Source organism: Astyanax mexicanus, unplaced genomic scaffold, assembly GCF_023375975.1.
Source record: "Astyanax mexicanus isolate ESR-SI-001 unplaced genomic scaffold, AstMex3_surface scaffold_34, whole genome shotgun sequence".
Classification (NCBI taxonomy): Eukaryota; Metazoa; Chordata; class Actinopteri; order Characiformes; family Acestrorhamphidae; genus Astyanax; species Astyanax mexicanus.
Genome location: NW_026040044.1, coordinates 3,278,467 through 3,299,862, shown reverse-complemented (window position 1 = coordinate 3,299,862; position 21,396 = coordinate 3,278,467). Strand labels below are relative to the sequence as shown.

The following is a 21,396-nucleotide window of genomic DNA, read 5'->3' as shown; positions in this document are numbered from 1 at the left end:
ATCATTTTATGTTGTGCTTTGTTGAGAAAATAAGATTAAATTTTAGTGTAAAATTGGGTAAAAAAAGGTTTATAAACTCTGACTTATTACCTGACACACCCAGAATATGTAAGTGGTAATGCACTGTTAAGAGATTTTGTAACGCTGAATTATATATATATATAAAATGCAGTGCATATATTTATTTGTTATGATATCATGTTAAACCATACAGTGTGTGAACTAAACTCTGTCTCTAAAAATTAGTGATTCGAAGATCTCAGAAGTGATGAATTTAAGGATATCACTTTTTTAATACTTGTTTTGCGATAAGTCTTCCTCATCAATGCTGCATTTATATTGCAGTTTGAGTAGTATATTTAAGCTTCTTTCACACTGATTCCAGAAAATGTAGAGAAACAATCTGTTACCATGTTGTGGAAAGGAGGACTCAAAAGCATAGTTTTTTTTTAGATGTATAAATTTATTAATGTATATAATAAAAGCACACAAGGTTAAACTCCCACCCACAGGGATTGTGAGCCAGTTTGATACCAAGGCACCACTGGAGCTGGGTGAGTTGAGCACTAAAATGGAACCTTAAAAGGGCACCTTAAAATAAGAGCAAAGGGACTTGCCCCAAAAAAAGTGAAAAACAGAGCTGTCACAGACAGGTTCTTTAACGTGGAGTTTTGAATTTGTCTGTGTTTGGCTTTTGTGGTCTTTTTTGCCTGGTTTTACTTTCTTTTCTATTCCCTTTATCTTGTCGTGTCTTGTCACCAGCTGTTACTGGTCACTCACTCCTCTACAAAGGGGCGACAGAGAACTGAGGTTTCACTGGGTCTTTATACAGTGTCACACAGCTGAGCCTAGTCAGCAGGGCAAACTGAGTCTTTTGTCCCAGACCAACCAGCTCTGCCACTTTGCTGGAGACTGGCGGTATAGGTTGCCTTCTTACACTTTGCACAACAAAAAACAGACTTTAAAAATAATAATAATAATATTTACACAATTTACACACATTACACACAAATTAATACAATTTACGCAATTTTACGGCAAGGCGAGATTAAAGAGCTCAACACTAGACCTCTTTACTGGATTCCATTCCGTATAATTCCAGGTTTCTGATTCACAACACAGAAATTTCAGTGCTTAAGGCCCAATACTGGCAGCTTAGTAAACCCAAGTACCAAGCCCACAACACTGTCTGTAATAACACCATGCTCTAACACTGAGTGATTAAAACCGCCTAATTTTAGCTTCAAAAAGCACAGACTTTCAGTAGTGGTGTGGAACGGTCTGTAAGAGTAAACTACAGTTTGGACTGTGTGGTTAATAGTACATCTTATCCATTGGGTGGCTGTTTATTGGCAGCAGGATCTTCAGGTGAACTAATAACAGGATCTTCAGGTGGATTGGGGTAACAGGAACTTCAGGTGGACTGATAGCAGGACCTGTAGGTGGATTGGCAGAAGAACAGAACAGAACAGATCTTTAATACTGTATTTAGAGATCTTCCATAGGATGAAATGAGCTCCTTCTTTTCTTCTAATTAAATAATGATTCAGATCTTATCCAAGCATAACTGAATGTTTAGATACATCAGTAATTTGATCTAGATTACTAAATTATATACAGTCATATGAAAAAGTTTGGGCACCCCTATTAATCTTAATCATTTTTAGTTCTAAATATTTGGGTGTTTGCAACAGCCATTTCAGTTTGATATATCTAATAACTGATGGACACAGTAATATTTCAGGATTGAAATGAGGTTTATTGTACTAACAGAAAATGTGCAATATGCATTAAACCAAAATTTGACCGATGCAAAAGTGTGGGCATCCTTATCATTTTATTGATTTGAATACTCCTAACTACTTTTTACTGACTTACTGAAGCACAAAATTGGTTTGGTATCCTCATTGAGCTTTGAGCTTCATAGCCAGGTGTATCCAATCATGAGAAAAGGTAATTAAGGTGGCCAATTGCAAGTTGTTCTCCTATTTGAATCTCCTCTGAAGAGTGGCATCATGGGCTCATCAAAACAACTCTCAAATGATCTAAAAACAAAGATTGTTCAACATAGTTGTTCAGGGGAAGGATGCAAAAAGTTGTCTCAGAGATTTAACCTGTCAGTTTCCACTGTGAGGAACATAGTAAGGAAATGGAAGACCACAGGGACAGTTCCTGTTAAGCCCAGAAGTGGCAGGCCAAGAAAAATATCAGAAAGGCAGAGAAGAAGAATGGTGAGAACAGTCAAGGACAATCCACAGACCACCTCCAAAGAGCTGCAGCATCATCTTGCTGCAGATGGTGTCACTGTGCATCGCTCAACAATACAGCGCACTTTACACAAGGAGAAGCTGTATGAGAGAGTGATGCAAAAGAAGCCATATCTGCAAGAACGCTTTTGTATACCTCCGGCGACTCTGTTTGAAATGGCTTCTTTCGCATATATATATATATATATATATATATATATATATATATATATATATAGTACAGTACAGGCCACACCTTCTCTTTTTCAATGTGTTTTCTTTATTTTAATGACTATTTACATTGTAGATTCTCACTGACGGCATCAAAACTATAAATGAACACATGTGGAGTTTTATCTACTTAACAAAAAAAGGTGAAATAACTAAAAAATAGTTTCTTCAAAATAGCCCCCTTTTGCTCTGATTACTGCTTTGCACATTCTTGGCATCAATATCTCATTGAGCTTCAAGAGGTGGCCACCTGAAATGAAAAGTTTTCCAACAGTCTTGAAGGAAGGCGTTCCCAGAGGTGTTTTTTAGCACTTGTTGAGAATCTACAATGTAAATAGTCATGACCTGTACTATACATGTATCTAAACATTCACCATGGGGAGTGGTCCAGCATAGCTCATAGCTCATAGCTGCCACTATAAGCGGGAGGTCGCAGGTTTGAACCCCCGCTCATGCAATTCCCCAGTCACCACAGTTTTCCAGGTATAGTGGAAAGTGGGAATGGAAAGTATTCAGACCCCTTAAAAATGTTCACTCTTTGTTTCATTGCAGCCATTTGCTAAAATAAAAAAAACTTTACTTTGCCATCAGCTGCCGGCGCTCAGAGGAAGCAATTAGTCTTGCTCTCTCTGGGTGGGTACAGTACAGTAGATGGCGCTCTTTCCCCTCATCACTCCTAGGGTGATGTGGATCAGCACAAGGCTGCGTCTGTGAGCTGATGTATCAGAACCGAGTCGCTGCGCTTTCCTCCGAGTGTTAGCGCTGTGATGCTAGTCAGTAATACTGCATCAGCAGCAGTTCAAAAAGAGGCGGAGTCTGACTTCACGTGTATCGGAGGAGGCTTCCTGGTGTTGGGGCATCACTAGCGATGGGGGAAGTCCTAGTGAGTGTGATGGGTAATTGGCTGAGCAAAATTGGGGAGAAAATGGGAAAAAAAAACACGAGGGCGAGTAACACAAAAATAACGCAAAAGTTACTTTTACTGGTAACTAGTTACTTTTATAGTGGAGTAACTCAGTAACTCTTCTTTGGAGAAGTAACTAGTAACTATAACTAATTACTTTTTTAAATGAACGTGCCCAACACTGCCCACAAGCGACAAATGATGGGCGACTCGTTGCGTTAAAGTGTGAACGCAGGGTTAGAAGGGAAACATGGTGACGCCCCTGTTCACTTCGATGTAGGCATCCTTTCTAGTGTCGCTTTATGCACCTTATAGTCTGAAAAATACAGTGATAATAACAGAATTATAATATAATGTATATAATAATACATAATACTTCTCTGAGATGTATCATGAAGTGGTAAATAAATTCCCACCTACCTGTAGAGAGTTTATCACCGTCTTCATCAGTCCTGGTCTTTTTCACCCTCCTGTACAGTAGATTCTAGAGAAATGCCTGCTTTAATAAACCCACTGAGAAACTTGACGATCATGTTAACAGGTTTAACAGGACATGGCTGATTGATAGGTAAATCAGGTGAGTTGCAGGGCAGAGTGTAGTCAGGACCAGGACTAGTATAGTGCACTAGTATAATATCTCCATTGCAGAGTGGACTTAAAGCAGGACTTCCAGCGTCTGCTGAATCTGCAGAATATTACAGAATAAATACACCAAATTACATTTACACTCATTCATCCTGTTTTAAACAACACAAATTCATTGGTATAGGAACCGGGGGGGTGGGTGGAACAGAAATAGGTGGATTTGTCCCCCAAAAAAATGTGAACACAGAAAAAGCAAAAATTGTCTTGAAATAAACTTTTATTTTAAATCTGCATCCCCGCCATGAAAAGCACCTCCTCTCAGAAGCGTGTTTCTAATTAAAGTTAGCTAAAGCAATTATTTCTGCTTTTATCAGGAAGACGGTGTGCACACGCTGCAGAGGTGTGCTCACTTGTGTTGCAGATATTTAGATATTAATGGAGGACAGTAAATCAGTACTTCTATTCAAGTTGTACACTGACAACCTTAAGTTTAATTTCTATGGTATTTCCTATGAAACAATAAAATCACATATTTGCAGAAATTTGAGGGGTGTAATCTTGTTCTTTTGTGAGATACTGTATATTGGTCATGTATAAAATGTCTATTTCACAGAATCCTGAAATACAAGCCCACCTACCTTTGAGCACACTGTCACTGCAGGCTGAAGGTGATACACTATCACCCCCTGTACCTGTTAAACCAGAGGATATTCCAGTATGAATACATCGTCTTATAGTTACAGTCATGTATCCTGTACTAAACATCATTTAACATCACAGCAAGCACAGGAAGTAGTGTAGCAGGCTTACAATAAAGCAGAACTACTTACAATTTATTCTTTTCTTTATCAGAACATAGGCAATCATAGAAAACAGGACCACCATTATAAGCACAGAGACCGACACTGCTCCAATAATAAGGGCCACATGGCTTCTTTCTATAAGAAAACACACAATAAAAACAAAGCACCAGTAAAACTGACTGATGATATCATAAACTGATCTTCTACTCATAAACACTGGTGACTTTAGACTAGTCACCCTGATGCTCCATCACTCTGGAACAGGATAAATCTCGACTCATCAGATCTTCACATGGGAAAGCTCTTACTTTCACTATTAAACAACATATTAAACAACTCTTAGTTCTAGAGCTGTTTTTCCACCACTTGTATGATTTTATCAAGCGTTTAAGTGATCGCAGATCTCCATCATTCAAGTTTTTTTCTAATCACATTCCTTCCTGGAAGATGATCATCCCCCACTGTCCTTCCATTGTTTAATAATAATGTGATGGACAGTTCTTAACCTGATTTTTATCTGCATTATTGATGCATACAAATAATAATAATAATAATAATAATAATAATAATTTGATCCTTCTAAAACAGATTAACACTTTTCCACGACTACAGGATGAGTCTGTCTGTCCACATGGTTGTTTAATTAACTAATGAGAAGCTACTCCCTGCATCAGTTAGGGTTAAATTTTTACTTCAAACATATTAATCACCCATGCAGTAATTATTATCTAATGGGAGGCTCTTACCTATTTGCTTAAATCCAGGAGATGTATATAATAATGCTGAATAAATTATACATATTATTGAACATACAGATTCACCAAAAAAATATAAAACATATTGAGAAATGTATTTAAGAGATTTATGTACTTACTTAAAATATAATGAAAATACATTATTATTATGATTTTATCAAATGTTTGAAAGTAAACTTTGATCATACTTTTTAAAGTACAATATAGTGTATTTTTAAAAATAGACTACTATGAAGTACACTTTTAGTTTAATGTAATTCAATATACTTCTAAAATACTTATTTTCAAATATACTTTTGTACATTTTAGTTACAGTAGTTCACTTAAAATAAAATGTATCATGTAACTTCTTAGAAAATAAATTAAATTACTACATTTATAAAATTTAAAGTATATTTGTAAAAGGCTAAAAATTTTAGTACAGTAAATTAAAATACATTTTTATACCCAGCGAAGTACAATAGAAGTGTGCTAAGACAGGAACAAAAAGTATATTTGTACTCTAATATAAATAGATCACATATATTTAACATCAATTCTTAGTACATTTCTAATACAGTGAGTCCAAGAAGTATTTGATCCCTTGCTGATTTTCTTCGTTGGCCCACTAATAAAGACATGATCATTCTATACTTTTAATGGTAGATGTATTCTTACATGGAGAGACAGAATATTAAAAAGAAAATCCAGAAAATAAATCTAAGGAATATATATTAATTGATTTGTATTTCATGGAGTGAAATAAGTATTTGATCCCTTAGTATTCATTAGCAGTTCTGGCTTTTACAGACCAGTTAGACACTCCCAATCAACTTGTTACCTGACCTGAAGCCACCTGTTCTCACTAATCACTTGTGTGAAAAACACCTGTCCACAGAATCAGACAGATCACACAGATTTCAAGTCTCCAACATGGGTAAAACCAAAGAGCTGTCACAGGACCTCAGAGTCAGAATTGTTGACCTTCACAAAGCTGGAATGGGCTACAAAAAGATTAGTAAGGTGTTGGATGTGAAAGTAACAACTATTGGTGCAATTATCAGAAAGTTTAAAGAGTATAACATGACAATCAACAGACCTCGGCCCGGTGCTCCAAAGAAGATTTCGCCTCGCGGGGTGGCAATGATGCTGAGAACGGTCAGAAATCGTCCTGCAACCACTCGGCAGGAGTTAGCAAATGACCTGAAAGCAGCTGGGACCACAGTTTGCAAGGAAACAATTGGCAACACTTTGCGCAACAATGGATTCACATCCTGCAGTGCCCGAAAGGTACCCCTGCTGAAGAGAGCACATGTGGAGGCGTGCCTCAAGTATGCCAATGATCATTTGAAAGATGAACCAAGTTATCGGGAGAAGGTTTTGTGGTCAGACGAGACCAAAATTGAACTTTTTGGCCTCAACTCCACCCGCCATGTGTGGAGGAAGAAAAATGCTGCCTATGACCCCAAGAACACTGTGCCCACCGTCAAGCATGGAGGTGGAAGCATAATGTTTTGGGGGTGTTTCTCTGCCAAGGGTACAGGGCTACTTCACCGCATCACTGGGAAGATGGATGGAGCCATGTACCGCACAATCCTGAGGGACAACCTCCTCCCCTCTGCCAGGGATCTGAAAATGGGCCGTGGTTGGGTCTTCCAACATGATAACGACCCTAAACATACAGCAAAGGATTGGCTCAAGAAAAATCACATTAAGGTCATGGAGTGGCCCAGCCAGTCGCCAGACCTCAATCCGATCGAAAATCTATGGAGGGAGCTGAAGGTCAGAGTTGCCAAGCGACAGCCCACCAACCTTCATGATTTAGAGAGGATCTGCAAAGAAGAGTGGGCCAAAATTCCCCCTGGTGTGTGTGCTAAACTTGTGGTTAACTACAACAAACGTCTCACCGCTGTGCTTGCAAACAAAGGCTTTGCCACTAAGTATTGAGTGTGTTTGGCAAGAGGGATCAAATACTTATTTTCCTCATTGAAATACAAATTAATTAAAATATATTCTTTAAAATTATATTCTGGATTTTTGTCTTGATATTCTGTCTCTCCATGTTAGAATATATCTACCATTAAAAGTGCAGAAGGATAGTGTCTTTATTAGTGGGCAAACAAAGAAAATCAGCAAGGGATCACTGGACTCACTGTATACCTGGTGTATAATAAATAGTGATACAGATGTAATACTCATTATTAAATGTATTATTTTACAGTAAGCATATTTAAAATATGGGGTTACTTACATAAAGTAGTTTAAATGTTTAAATGTTACTTAAGTATATTTAAAATATATTTTAGTACAGTTAAGTACACTTAGCACAATTTAAGTAAGACTCTTCTACTATTTTTATACTGTAATTAAAGTATAATAAGTACAAAAAAGTTGTTGTATTTTTTCACTTTTTAAATATACTGATTAATAATAATGTGGCTACAAGATCACTTTAGTGCACTATAGTATGATAATGCTTATAGTATACTTTAATCTACTTTTTTCACTAGGGAAAGGTTACTAATAAACGTGAACCCAAACTTTGCCTGAAAAAAAGTAATTAATAGATACTCATTTTAATGGACATGAGTGTGTGAATAAATAATGCTATTTTATTAATAGTACCTAAAATAGGGGACTTCCGGTTTAGGCAATGTAGGGGGAAGTTCGTTTGAGGATCTGCTCCGTTTGATTTATTTTAAAACGCTGTTTTACCGAGTCTGATCAATTTTTATTTGACCGTCATCGGTTCTCCTGAACTCAGACCATAATTTGGTACAAATGTCACGGCAAACCAGGCAGGGAAAGGGAGAAACTTTCAACCCTCCGACGTCCACAGCAGCAGCGACAGCTAAAACAGCCTCGACTAGCATGGCGGACGCTAACGCTCCTATTACTATTGCAACCCTGGTCGCTGAGCTGGAGAAACACCGCAGTAGCCTGACTGTGGACCTCACCGCTTCAATGGAGAGGTCGTTGGAAAACTCTCTAAGCACTATTCAAGTGTCATTGGACTCTATTAGGGCTGCAGTGGAATCTCACAGTCAGAAATTCTCTGTCATAGAGAGCACACTTTCTGAACACAGTGACGAGCTAGCAAGTATGGAGTCGAAGCTAACGGAGCTACTGAAAGAGAATGTCACACTGACTTCCAAGGTAGACGACCTCGAGAACCGCTCCAGACGTCAGAACCTGAGAATTATCGGCTTGCCTGAAGGATCCGAAGGTCAGTCACCATCTACTTTCATCTCTCAGCTACTTGTTGAGATTATGGGAGAGGAGATCTTCCCACAACCACCGGAGCTGGACAGAGCGCACCGAGCATTGGTCGCTAAGCCGGCGCAAGGAGAGCGACCTCGGGCTGTGATTGTCCGTTTTCACCGATTCCAAGAGAAGGAGCGCGCTCTCCACTGGGCGAGAGAGCATCCAAGCACCATGTATCAGGGCAAGAAGATTTTGTTTTTTCCTGATATGAGCTCCAGTCTGGCTCGGAGGCGTGCAGCTTTCAAGGGGATCAAGGCTAAAATGTACAAGGATGGTGTAGCTTTTGCATTACTCTACCCCGCTCCCCTTCGGATCACCATTGGTGGTAAGCACAGTTTCTTTGAAACGCCAGCTGAGGCTGAAGCTTTCTATCTACAGCATGCTAAGCAGACATGACTGATCAGTGTTTAAATCGACATGATGCTTTGGAGCTCCTGGTGTAAACAAAACAGGAACAAAGTATAAGTAGTTCTGAATCTGATGACTGAAGTTGTGACTTTTTTCAGACTCGGACAATAGCAGTTTCGTAACCTTTTATAGGAGCTCGTCCCAGTTAGTTAGTTAAGGTAGTTTAGTTGTACCGGATGCACATTTCGTTGGGACCTGCGGCACGCTTCTTCGGAAGGACGAGCATAGGTTTTTGTTTGTTTGTTTGTTTGTTTGTTTTTTTCTTCTTTTGGTGCAGCTTCTAATGCTGCTTTGTATATTGTTCTGCCGTTTTCATTGTGTGTTATTTTGGGGATGTTTATGTAAGTTGGTCTGCGTGGAATTTATTTATTTTTGTAATTACAAAAGGCACATAACAAACGTACAAGAAAACGGTGGTGTACTATTTAAAGTTCCATTTGATCATATGATGGTACATGTCAGGAAACTACAGTAATACTGGAACTACAGAGCTCTCTGTTAGATTAGTCACATGGAATGTTCGAGGCTTAAATGGCCCAGTGAAACGATCTAGAGTTTTCCAACATCTGAAGATGTTAAGGACAGACATAGCATTCCTTCAAGAAACGCATCTGTGTTTAAAAGATCATATTAGACTTCGTAAACCATGGATAGGACAGGTGTTCCACTCGTCTTTCGACTCAAAATCTAGGGGTACTGCGATTTTAATTTCTAAAAAAATAAATTTTTTATTGGAAAAAACAATATCAGACAAAGGGGGACGTTACATAATTGTCCTGGGAAAACTTTCTCAAATACCTGTTATATTGGTTAATGTATATGCCCCAAACTGGGATGATGCTCAGTTTATGACTAAATTTCTGTCTTCCATTCCTAATTTGGATACCCATCACCTTATTTTTGGAGGTGATTTAAATTGTACTATAAGTCCATATCTCGATCGGTCTAACCCCATTTCTATTAATCTCTCTAAAATGGCCAAAATAGTCAAATCGTTTATGAGCGACTGTGGTTGTGTGGATCCATGGCGTTTCTTTAATCCAAGCTCTAAAATTTACTCTTATTTCTCTCATGTCCATCAAGTGTTTTCAAGAATTGATTATTTTTTCTTAGATAAAGTATTGCTATCTAGCGTAAAGGCCTCAGAGTATTCCGCCATAGTTATCTCAGACCATTCACCCCTATCTCTCGATCTCTCTTTCCCTGTAAAACGGCTAAATAATCGGACATGGAAATTTAATACATTACTTCTTTCAGATAAAAAATTTTGTGAATCTATTACTACATCCATTAACGACTTTCTGCAAACAAACCAATCTAACTCAGTTACCCCATCTTTGCTCTGGGAAACACTTAAAGCAGTTCTTAGAGGAAATATAATTTCTTACAGTACTTTTCATAATAAACAGCGTATAAACTCGCAGCAAGAATTAGTTAATGAAATGCAAGATATTGACAAGAAACGGGCAGTTCAAGATACCCCAGAACTTCGTAAGGAAAGGATTAAAGTTCAATCTCAGTTTGATCTACTTACAACTAACAAAGCTGAGCATAATATACTACGCTCAAAAACTACTTTTTATGAACACGGAGATAAAGCAGGCCGTCTTCTTGCTAATCAACTTAAACGTCAGGCAGCCTCAAGGCTGATTCCACAAATTCTCATACAGTCAGGTCAGCTTACAACTTGTCCTTTAGAAATAAATGATGCGTTCGTAGCTTATTATCGCAAACTTTATACTTCTGAACAACCCCAGAATTTGATTGAAATGGATAAGTTCCTGGGAACATTAGAAATTCCAAAAATTGAACAGGATGTGTTAGCAAATCTTGAGTTGCCATTAACAATTGAAGAAATAGTAGAAAGTATTAATTCAATGTCTAAAGGCAAAGCACCTGGGCCAGATGGTTTCAGTATTGAATTTTCCAAAAATTTGTGAAACAATTAGCCCCCCTTCTTCTTGAAATGTTTAACGCGTCTTTTTTAACCGGAACTCTCCCTCCTACACTAACGCAAGCATCGATTTCTCTTATTTTAAAGAAAGACAAAGACCCGTCGGAGTGTGGGAGTTACCGTCCAATTTCCCTTTTGAATGTCGACGTTAAAATTTTAGCTAAAATACTTAGTAAGCATCTTGAATCGGTCATGCCATCTATAATAGCTGAGGATCAAACCGGTTTTATTAGGGGACGTCAGTTATTCTCTAATATACGCCGTCTGCTTAATATTATACTTTCCCAGTCTTCCTCTTTACTTCCAGAAGTGGTGATTTCATTGGATGCTGAGAAAGCTTTCGACAGAGTTGAGTGGAATTATTTATTCGCAACTTTAGAGAAATTTGGTTTTGGTGGAAATTTTGTTTCCTGGATTCGTCTTTTGTATAAGGCCCCTCAGGCTAGAGTACATACTAATAGCTGCTATTCAGAATATTTTCCTCTTTCACGAGGAACGCGCCAAGGTTGCCCTCTTTCACCCCTTTTATTTGCATTGGTTATTGAACCTCTCTCTATAGCTTTAAAATCGTCAAGGAATTTGCGAGGAGTAGTTCGGGCGGGGGCTGAGCACAGAGTCTCCTTGTACGCTGATGATCTTTTATTATATATCACAGACCCTGTGGGCTCTTCTGATCATTTATTAGAGATTTTAAACAAATTTGGTTCTTTTTCAGGTTACAAACTTAACCTCAACAAAAGTGAGTGCTTTCCACTCAACTCTGCCGCTAAAAACATCCAACAGGGAGCTCTACCCTTCCACCTATCTCCTGGAAGCTTTAGGTATCTAGGAATAAATATCAGTCACTCTCTGTTAGCACTTCGTAAGAATAATTTTGATAAGCTAGTAGATCAAATTAAGGCAGATTTACAAAGATGGTCTCAGCTCCCACTCTCTGTTGCGGGTCGAATTCAGTCTGTTAATATGAATGTATTACCCAGATTTCTATTTCTTTTTCAGTGCCTCCCTATTTTTTTAACAAAGGCCTTTTTTACCATGGTGGACAAGATAATACTGTCCTTTATCTGGGCAGGCAAAACTCCTAAGGTTAAAACAAGTGTACTTAAGGCACCTCGACTTAATGGAGGATTGGGCCTTTTTAACTTAAAATATTATTACTGGGTGGCAAATATACAAAAGGTTTTATTTTGGATTCATAAACCGGAACAAGATTGGTGCGAAATGGAAGCATATTGCAGTCAAAGCACATCCCTTTCAGCTCTTATATGCTCACATCTTCCGATAGCAGTTACACAATATTCATCAAACCCAGTGGTTGTCTCCACAGTCAAAATTTGGACACAATTCCGACAACATTTTAAACTCAGTAATATGTCTTTATATGGTCCTTTACTTAATAATCATCTGTTTATCCCTTCTAGAATTGACTCTGTCTTTAATCTTTGGAATAGATTAGGCATCTCTCAGTTTAAAGATATGTTTTTTGGGGGGGAGTTTGCCAGCTTTGAACAATTATCTGTCAAATTTGGTTTGCCCCATAATCATTTGTTTCGATACTTTCAGGTTCGTAGCTTTGTCAAAAAATATTGCCCAACATTCCCTTATTTGCCTCCTCAAGATTTATTGGATGATGTCTTAAAAAATCCGTATAATTTTACAGGTATTATCTCCAGGTTATACAAACAATTACTACTGCAGGGGGATTGTCCCACAACCAAAGTTAGATCTGCATGGGAAAGGGAGTTGGGAAAAACGTTTCAGGATGCTTGGTGGGAAAAAGCTGTATACGAAGTTAATTATCTTTCGTCTTGTGCTTATCTTAATTTTATACAGTTCAAAGTTTTGCACAGAATGCATTTATGTAAAACAAGATTAGCTAAGTATACGCCAGGAATGGATCCTAAGTGTGACAGATGTTCAGTGGCATTAGCTGACCTTACTCACATGTTCTGGTCTTGCTCAAAACTTCAAAATTATTGGTCCAGTTTTTTTAAAGTGATGTCTGAATCTTTGGACGTTTGCATAGACCCCTGCCCTTCAATAGCCCTATTTGGCGTCCCACTAAATTACTTAGACTTATCTAACTATAAATTAAATGTTTTGTCTTTTTCATCTTTAATAGCTCGGAGACGTTTACTGTTACACTGGAAGTCTCCATTGCCACCTTCAGACCTCATGTGGTTATCTGATTTAATGTCCTTTCTGAAATTGGAAAAAATCAAATTTACCCTAAAAGGTTCAACTCACAAATTTTACCGAACTTGGCGACCTCTTCTTCATTATTTTGACCAATTACCACATCTGTCTATAAACTGACTGATTCTTGAGAGTCTCTATCTATTTTACTATTATTATTATTATTACTTTTTATATAAATCTATTCGATCACATTGTGTGCCTACTATATTCATTGTTACTTTTTCTTTCATTAATATAATTGTTATTTTAAATATTATATAGTTTTTATTCACATTTGTATGTTTTATATTGTATTTCATTGTTTAGTCTAAAAACGCTGCTTATCTTTTTTTTTTTTTGTATTGTCTTAGACCAACATAGGGGAGGGGGGGGGGGGTGGTGTGTGTGAAAATGTGAAAATGTTGTGTAGAAGAAAACGGATGTTATCATTGTTTTTGTTATTATTTGCACTGTGACTTAATATAATGTCCCATAAAAACATATAATAAAAAAAAAAAAATAGTACCTAAAATAGTCTTGTTATAAAAATACATTTTATAAATAATTATTTTATTTCTATTTTAAACCCCTTTTTTTTACCCAATATAAAAGGCTAATTACCCCACCCACTCTTTAGGGCTCCTACTAACACTATTAATGCCCCCAACGCTAAGGAGCTACAGACACCTGTATCACCAGCATCACAATGGGAGTGATGAGGGATGAGAGCGCCACATACTGTCCCCATCCTCATTAGAAGGGTCCTCATCATCAACACAGGACATCTTTAATCATCTGCTTATTTTACTGCACTGTAATGTACAGAAGTTCTGTATGTTTAAAGGATCATATTATAATAATATGTCAGTAATGTATGATTATATTTACCCCATTGTTTAATCACTGGTTCTGTGAGGGAGTTGTGAGTCACGTAACAGTGGTACTGGTCTTTCTCATCTTCCAGTATCTCCACACTCTTCCTCAGCTGGTAGGTTCTATTGTGATTGGGTCTGACTCCAGAAGATGTGATCAGATGATCAGGAATTTCAGTGGTGAACTTCCTCAGACTCATCTCCACGTCTTTGGGGTAGAATCCCGTGGCCATGCAGGTCAGGATCAGCTTTCCTGAGTCTTTTACAGATTTCTTTGCAAATATATGAACAGCAGGTGGCGCTAAAGACAGAAATGGAGCAACATTTCAGTTTAACCTTCAAACAGATAAAAATATAACAGTTTATATCACTATAATTACACCACAATATGATACAGTAATGCCTGCACCATTTTAATAATATATTCGTAATAAAGTATATATATATAGTAAAGATTTTCTAACCTCTATAACTATTATTTCTTTATAATTTTGTACCTTTATTTAAACTGCTACATTAAAGTAAATAAATTCAACAAACAGTAAACTAAATCTATTAAATAAATACAGATGATTTTGCTGTACATTTCCGACTATCCCTCACTAGTTTATGTGTAATAAAACAATGTACTTATTGCTGCTCTAGTGCTGTACTATGCGCAATAGCTAAATTTATCATATGTGGAATAATGTGTTTATGGACTATATGTGCAGTATCAGCTCTTATGTACTATTTATTTGCTGTTTATTACTGTCAGCCTATGTGCAGTAAACAACGATCACTGCTTACCATGATATGTGTACTGGGGGACTGTGCTTCCATTAATCTTAATATTTCTAGATATATATTTTATAGTATTGTTATTCTTTTCTTATATGCTTTGTATATATATATATTTTTTTTTATATTATATTGTTTTATATTTCCTGACACTTCTGTCCTCTATGATGCAGCAACTTTGCAATTTTCCCCACTGTAGAATTAATAAAGGATTATTTTATTTTATCTCATCTTATTTTAGTAATAATAATAGTAAGAAGAAGAAGAAGAAGGAATCTAAATCAGATTCCTCTTTGAACAGTAGAGTAATGGTGATAAAACTATAATAATAAAAAGCATCCAGATACTCACTGTGACTCTGTGTGATGTCAGTAGTTTTGTACTTTAAATACATCTTCAGTATCTCCAAACACTGATCACATTTCCTAACAGCATTAAATATTCTACTCCACTTCTCCTCCCTCTCTCTGTTCTTCTCCTCCTCCCTCTCTCTGTTCTTCTCCTCCTCCCTCTCTCTGTTCTTCTCCTCCTCCCTCTCTCTGTTCTTCTCCTCCTCCCTCTCTCTGTTCTTCTCCTCCTCCGGGGTTATCCAGGTTTTAGAGGTGCAGTTAAACTGAATCAGATCTTCTCCATCATAACCGAATTCATTAATACTGTTTAATACAGTCAGAGATCCATCAGAACTCTGTTCACCCTCACAGCCGTGCCTCCACTGAAGAACATGAACACCTGAAACAGAAGAACAGATAGAAAAATAAGACCACAAACTTGTTCCAACAAAGTAGCACAAAGTAGCAAATAAAAAAGTGAAGTAGAATGAAAATAATAAATAGTTACATGGCCAATCTAATCAGTGCTCTCTTTGCACATCATGCTTTTCAGATTTTTATTTGATAAAATTGTGAAAACCATGAAGCATTTTCATTAAGGTGACAAAAAGTAAAAAAGTTTAAAGGGTGGGAATACTTTTGCACACCACTGTATATGTATATATGTATAGCCTCTAATGGGCTTTGTGCTAAAGTCGACCTAGATAAATTACATATATAAAAGCAACACATTAAAAACTAATTCTATTGTTCTTAATGAGTCACTGCAATAACTTGTTCAGTACCTGACTGAATTACTTTAGCACTTAAACAATCAAAATTAATCAGTTTAAAGTCTTTTTTTCATTCATCTACAACATTTAAACAGTTCTATATAAAACACAAAGCAAAATCATTACAGGATATTTAAGTGAAAAATAAGTAAAAACAGTGTTTCTCACCTGACTGAGAGTGTCCAGACTCATCCATCTGAATGTCGATGAGTCTATTTAACAGTTGTCTGTCGTACTGCAGTTTCTCAGTGCTGGTGTTCCAGTCAGATTCTGGAATGTTGTTCAGCCAGTTCTGTTTAGCAGTTCTGGGTTTATCTGAGCTGCTGTTGTAGAAATCTATCTGTCTGTCGTTCAGCAGAGTTACAGCAGTGCAGTCGTAGATATTAGAGGTTTTAGACTGCATGGTGTAGAGATATAACAGAGAGTGTTTACCTGTAGAGAAACAGAAGAAAAAGACAGGGTGTTGAGGAATGTCCACTATATAAAGGATAGTAACTTAAATAAACAATTAAATCAAGCTTTGATTTATTTCAGATTAAATTATTTGATGAAAAAAAAAACACAATGTTGAATTAAAATCAACCACAGTGTAAACAGACCAACAGTATTCAACACCTGATGTACTCAGTTTGCTATTTATAAGTATATGGCTGAAATAACAAAAAAGATGCAGAACTTTCAGACCTCAAATAATGCAAAGAAAACAAGTTCATATTCATAAAGTTTTAAGAGTTCAATAATCAATATTTGGTGGAAAAACCCTGTTTTTGAATCACAGTTTTTTTCATGCATCTTGGCATCATGTTCTCCTCCACCAGTCTTACACACTGCTTTTGGATAACTTTATGCTGCTTTACTCCTGGTGCAAAAATTCAAGCAGTTCAGTTTGGTGGTTTGATGGTTTGTGATTCTCTCTATTTCTCTTCATTATATTCCAGAGGTTTTTAATTTGGTAAAATCAAAGAAACTCATCATTTTATATATCACATACTCTAGTTCACATGAGAGATTGTTCCGGATTAGGATTTAAAAATAAACCAACTACAGTGATTGATATGAACCATATGTGAATTTTGATATTGTACATGCCAGTGTGTTTAAAGGTGAATTTAAGTTATGTTTGTTATGTAGCTCTGGTACTTATGTTGGTGTTAAAACACTGTTCAGAAATGTCCTGCAGCTTCAGATCTGGTCTCGCTGGAATGTCCGGTTAGTTTGTGCCAGATTTAAACTCGAGCTCAGAGATGAGAGCAGAGCGAATAGCAATAATAACATTAACTGTACTGCTGTACAATCAGTTTATTATGGGAACATACCAGCAGGGTTTAGGATAGCTAATGTTCATATATGAACTGTTGTTAGAAAACACTCTGAAACACTCAGCAGTATACAGTACTGTGCAAAAGTTTTAGACACCTAAGCAAATATATAATACACATATAATTTAAACAGATGCAAATAAACATTAATACAGCAAAACCATACAAGGAATTTCTTATTTTTAACTGTAAGTATGATTTATCCTGTGAGCGTGAAGCTGAAGAACAGTGTAGTGTAGAGATTCCAGATTTCTCCTGGATGCTCCTCAGCCAGCATGTGTATTTTATGTTCAAATTTACCAAAATGTACCAAACCAGGTGTTGATTAATTTGATCAGAACTAGAAATTAAACACTATTAAACTCAGATGAGGAGGAGAGATTAGGAGATGTTTTAAGGAAAACAGGGCTGGAAAAGCTGTAACTGCTTTTTGTAAAATTGCTGTTAGTATTTATTGTAATGCTGTAATGTGTTTTACTGAGATAATAAACACTTACTGCACAGATAAGAAGCTTTTTCTATAATGAAATTCCCTTTTAGACTGTAAGTTTTAAAATGTTTGGCCTTTCTAGACCACTGTAGACCACTGTCTACTGAAAACACAAACCTAGCTTTAATAATAACAATAATAATAATAATAATAATAATAATAATAATAATAATAATAATGAGGAAGAGATGGATGTCATTCAAAAATATTGTTTTTTTCTTTATGTATTTTCCTCACAACATAAACCAGTACCGTGTAATATAACGTACCAGTAAAATTGTTGGATTTTTCTAATAATAAACAGAAGTACAGAAAAATTTTAATAAAACAAATGTAATTATTTGTGGTTTACCGTAAATCCACAAATCTTATAGTAAATCACTATAATACATAAAGGGATTCATTACTTTAGCTACAGTGAATCAGAGTGAAACATGTTTGGGGATAGAATGAGATTTTTCTTCATAGCAAATGTGTTTCCTCCCTTATTCTTCCCACTATACTGAGTTACTCATGACTTAAGAATGTTAAACTGGAACAGACTTCCCATCTGTGTGGGAGAAGTTACTGCTGTTTGTTCCCGTTAAAAAGACTGTAGAGAGACTGAGAGTGAGTCCTAAATGAACAGGGTGAATGGAGCTAATTGGCTAAAAAATCATATTAAAAATATTACCTACAATAAACAGGTTTTATGCAATATAGATGCTAGCATTTCTGCTACTGTAATCTGATCATGTAGAGAGCTGATGCTGAATAAAGGTACAGCCAGATCATATTTAAAAGCTGTAAAACTGGATTTTAAAAGCTTTTTTAAATAATTTCTGCAGCAGTGAATCATCTGATGTTGTTCTGTGTTGAGGAAAGAAGATTCATTTTCTGTTTAAACATTATTTAACATGTATAAACTTTATGTAATACAAGAACTTATAAAGAATATAATGTAATTATATAGTTATACAGAATAAAAAGACATTAAAGGTCTCATTCCGCCAAAATCCACTTTTTCCAGCTTTTACTCCACGTTAGCATGTTAGCATACTTGATTAATGTATTTTACAATACTGTTTCACTTGATTACTTGTTGTTTACTTAGTGTTTAGAGCTAACTCTATTAAACGTAATGGGAACCTATGCTAAGCTAATGCCTTTAAATGTAACGGCTATTCAATAGCTAACGCAATAGCTAACGTATGGGGAGCCGAGGCTAAGCTAACGCCATTGAATGTAATGGGAACCCAAGCTAAGCTAACGTCATTGAATGTAAAGGGAAACGATTCTAGGCTAACAACATGTAATATAACGGTAGCCGAGGCTAAGCTAACGTCATTGAATGTAATGGGAAACGATTCTAGGCTAACAACATGTAATATAACGGTAGCCGAGGCTAAGCTAACTCTATTGAATGTAATTGGAACCTATGCTAGCTATGCTAAGCTAACGCCATTAAATGGAATGGTAGTTGTGGCTAAGCTAAAGTTGGAGTTAAGTGAAATTCAAGGGTTAATTTTATCTAGCACTCAGTGCTGTATCTTTATATCTAGGGCTGTATCTCTGAAAACATTTTGTCTTTTAAGTTTTAGAGCTGCAAAATTTACTGTGTGGAAGGGGGGGGGCAATACAATACATATTAATTTTATTTATTAATTGAATCTTCACTTTTGAGCGCAGTGCATTACATACTATATATATATATATATATATATTTTTTTTTTTTTTAATCACTGGAACATAATTCAGGTCTGAAAGAGTTAAAAGCTGTATAACTGGAATTTAAAAGCTTTATAAATTATTTTACAGCAGTGAAGCAGCTGGTGTTGTTCTGTGTTGAGGAAATAAGATTAATTTTCAGAGTAAAACTGATTAAACGTTTATAAACTCTGATTTTGCTCAGTTTCTCCATATGAACCGATTCTTTTCAGACTCACTGTAGAGCGCTTTCTAGTGTCTGACACACCCAAAATCCTCTAGTGGTAATTCTGCACTGTTGGTAATTCTAACAGTGCAAATATATATAAATAATAAATAAATAAGCATATATATATATACGTATTTATTTATCATGATGTCAAGTAAAATGCTACAGTCTGTGTGAAGTAAACTCTCTCTCTCTCTCTGAAAGTGAAACGCTTGAAATAAACTCTAAAACAGATTAAAACTCACCTCCAGTCACGATCAGGAGAAAGCTGAACAGCAGAAGAGCTGTGATAGATCTCATCATCATCTTCTCTCATTATTATAAACACAGAAATAAACCATTTATCCGGGATAGATAACTCTGGGAGAAAGAGATCCTCTAGCCTCGAACACAGAAACGAGTCGATTCTATGATTCGGTTCTTTTAAGTGAGCAGGAGTCGGTTGAACTGGAGTGAACTGATTCATTTCATTGCAATCAATCTCACAGCCAAACCACAGATGAAATCAAAAATCCACCGCTAACCGCTAGAGGGAGTCCGCGAGTGAGTCCTAAATGAATAGGAGTGAATGGAGCTAATCGGCTAAAAACTCAAATTAAAAATAGTACCTAACTATTTATCCGAAATATATTTTTATATTTAGAAAGTATAATGAAGTATTTCACTCAGAAATGAAAGAAAACGTACCTGTATATTTATATTTTTCTACAGTAAACGAGTTTTACTTACTATAGACGCTAGCATTTCTGCTACTGTAATCTGATCATGTAGTGAGATGATGCTGATGCTGAATTAAAGTACAGCCAGATCATGTTTAAAAGCTGTTTAACTGGAGTTTAAGAGTTTTTAAAAATTATTTCTACAGTAGTGAAGCATTTAATGTTGTTCTGTTTTGAGGAAATAAGAATAATTGTCTGTTTAAACATTAATAAACATGTATAAACTTTATTTTATAATCAAAGTTCATTATAATCATAATTCCACACTCACAATGAGTTTTACGTGGTATGGATGCTATCATTACTGCTCCTGTAATCTGATTAGTTGGTGAGCTGATGCTGAATGAAAGTACAACCAGATCATATTTAAAATCTGTATAACTGGAGTTTAAAAGCTTTATATTATTCTGCAGCAATGAATCATTTTATGTTGTTCTTTGTTGAGAAAATAAGTTTCAATATTAGTGTAAAATTGATCAAAGGTTTATAAATTCTGATTCTGCTCAGTTGTTCCATATGAACAGATTCATTTCATACTCATTCTATTACCTGAAACACCCAGAATCTTTAAGTGGTAAGAGATTTTCTAATGCTGCAATAAAATGCAGTGCATATATATTTATTTTTTATGATACAATGTTAAACCCTACAGTGTGTGAACTAAACTCTGTCTCTAAAAATGGTTGTTTAATAAATGGTGTTTCGAAGTTGAAACATTTGCATAGATCTCAGAAGTGATGAATTTAAGGATATCACTTTTTTTTAGATGTATAAATTTATTAATGTATATAATAAAAGCACACAAGGTTGAACTCCCACCCACAGGGATTGTGAGCCAGTTTGATACCAAGGCACCACTGGAGCTGGGTGAGTTGAGCACTGAAACGGCACT

At 36.1% G+C, this 21,396-nt stretch overlaps 1 protein-coding gene across 1 annotated transcript; it reads right to left on the bottom strand.

Moving 5' to 3' along the window:
- Positions 1 to 15,117: 15,117 nt before the first annotated feature.
- On the bottom strand, positions 15,118 to 20,163 carry LOC125790053 (histone-lysine N-methyltransferase, H3 lysine-79 specific-like). Its single transcript, XM_049473164.1, has 3 exons — positions 20,031 to 20,163; positions 16,230 to 16,493; positions 15,118 to 15,688 (listed from the first exon to the last, which is right to left on the bottom strand). Exons 1-3 carry the CDS (start codon positions 20,089 to 20,091, stop codon positions 15,192 to 15,194), a joined length of 822 nt encoding a protein of 273 aa, XP_049329121.1. The 5' UTR covers positions 20,092 to 20,163; the 3' UTR covers positions 15,118 to 15,191.
- Between the last annotated feature and the right edge of the window lie 1,233 nt (positions 20,164 to 21,396).

Excerpts from the sequence above, each read along its gene's own strand:
- LOC125790053 (XM_049473164.1), bottom strand. The coding sequence starts at position 20,091 with ATGATGATGAGATCTATCACAGCTCTTCTGCTGTTCAGCTTTCTCCTG. Across the intron at positions 16,494-20,030 it reads TCTCCTGATCGTGACTGGAG|GTAAACACTCTCTGTTATAT; the intron begins GTGAGTTTTAAT and ends GTTTCTCTACAG. Across the intron at positions 15,689-16,229 it reads GTCTGGACACTCTCAGTCAG|GTGTTCATGTTCTTCAGTGG; the intron begins GTGAGAAACACT and ends CTTCTGTTTCAG.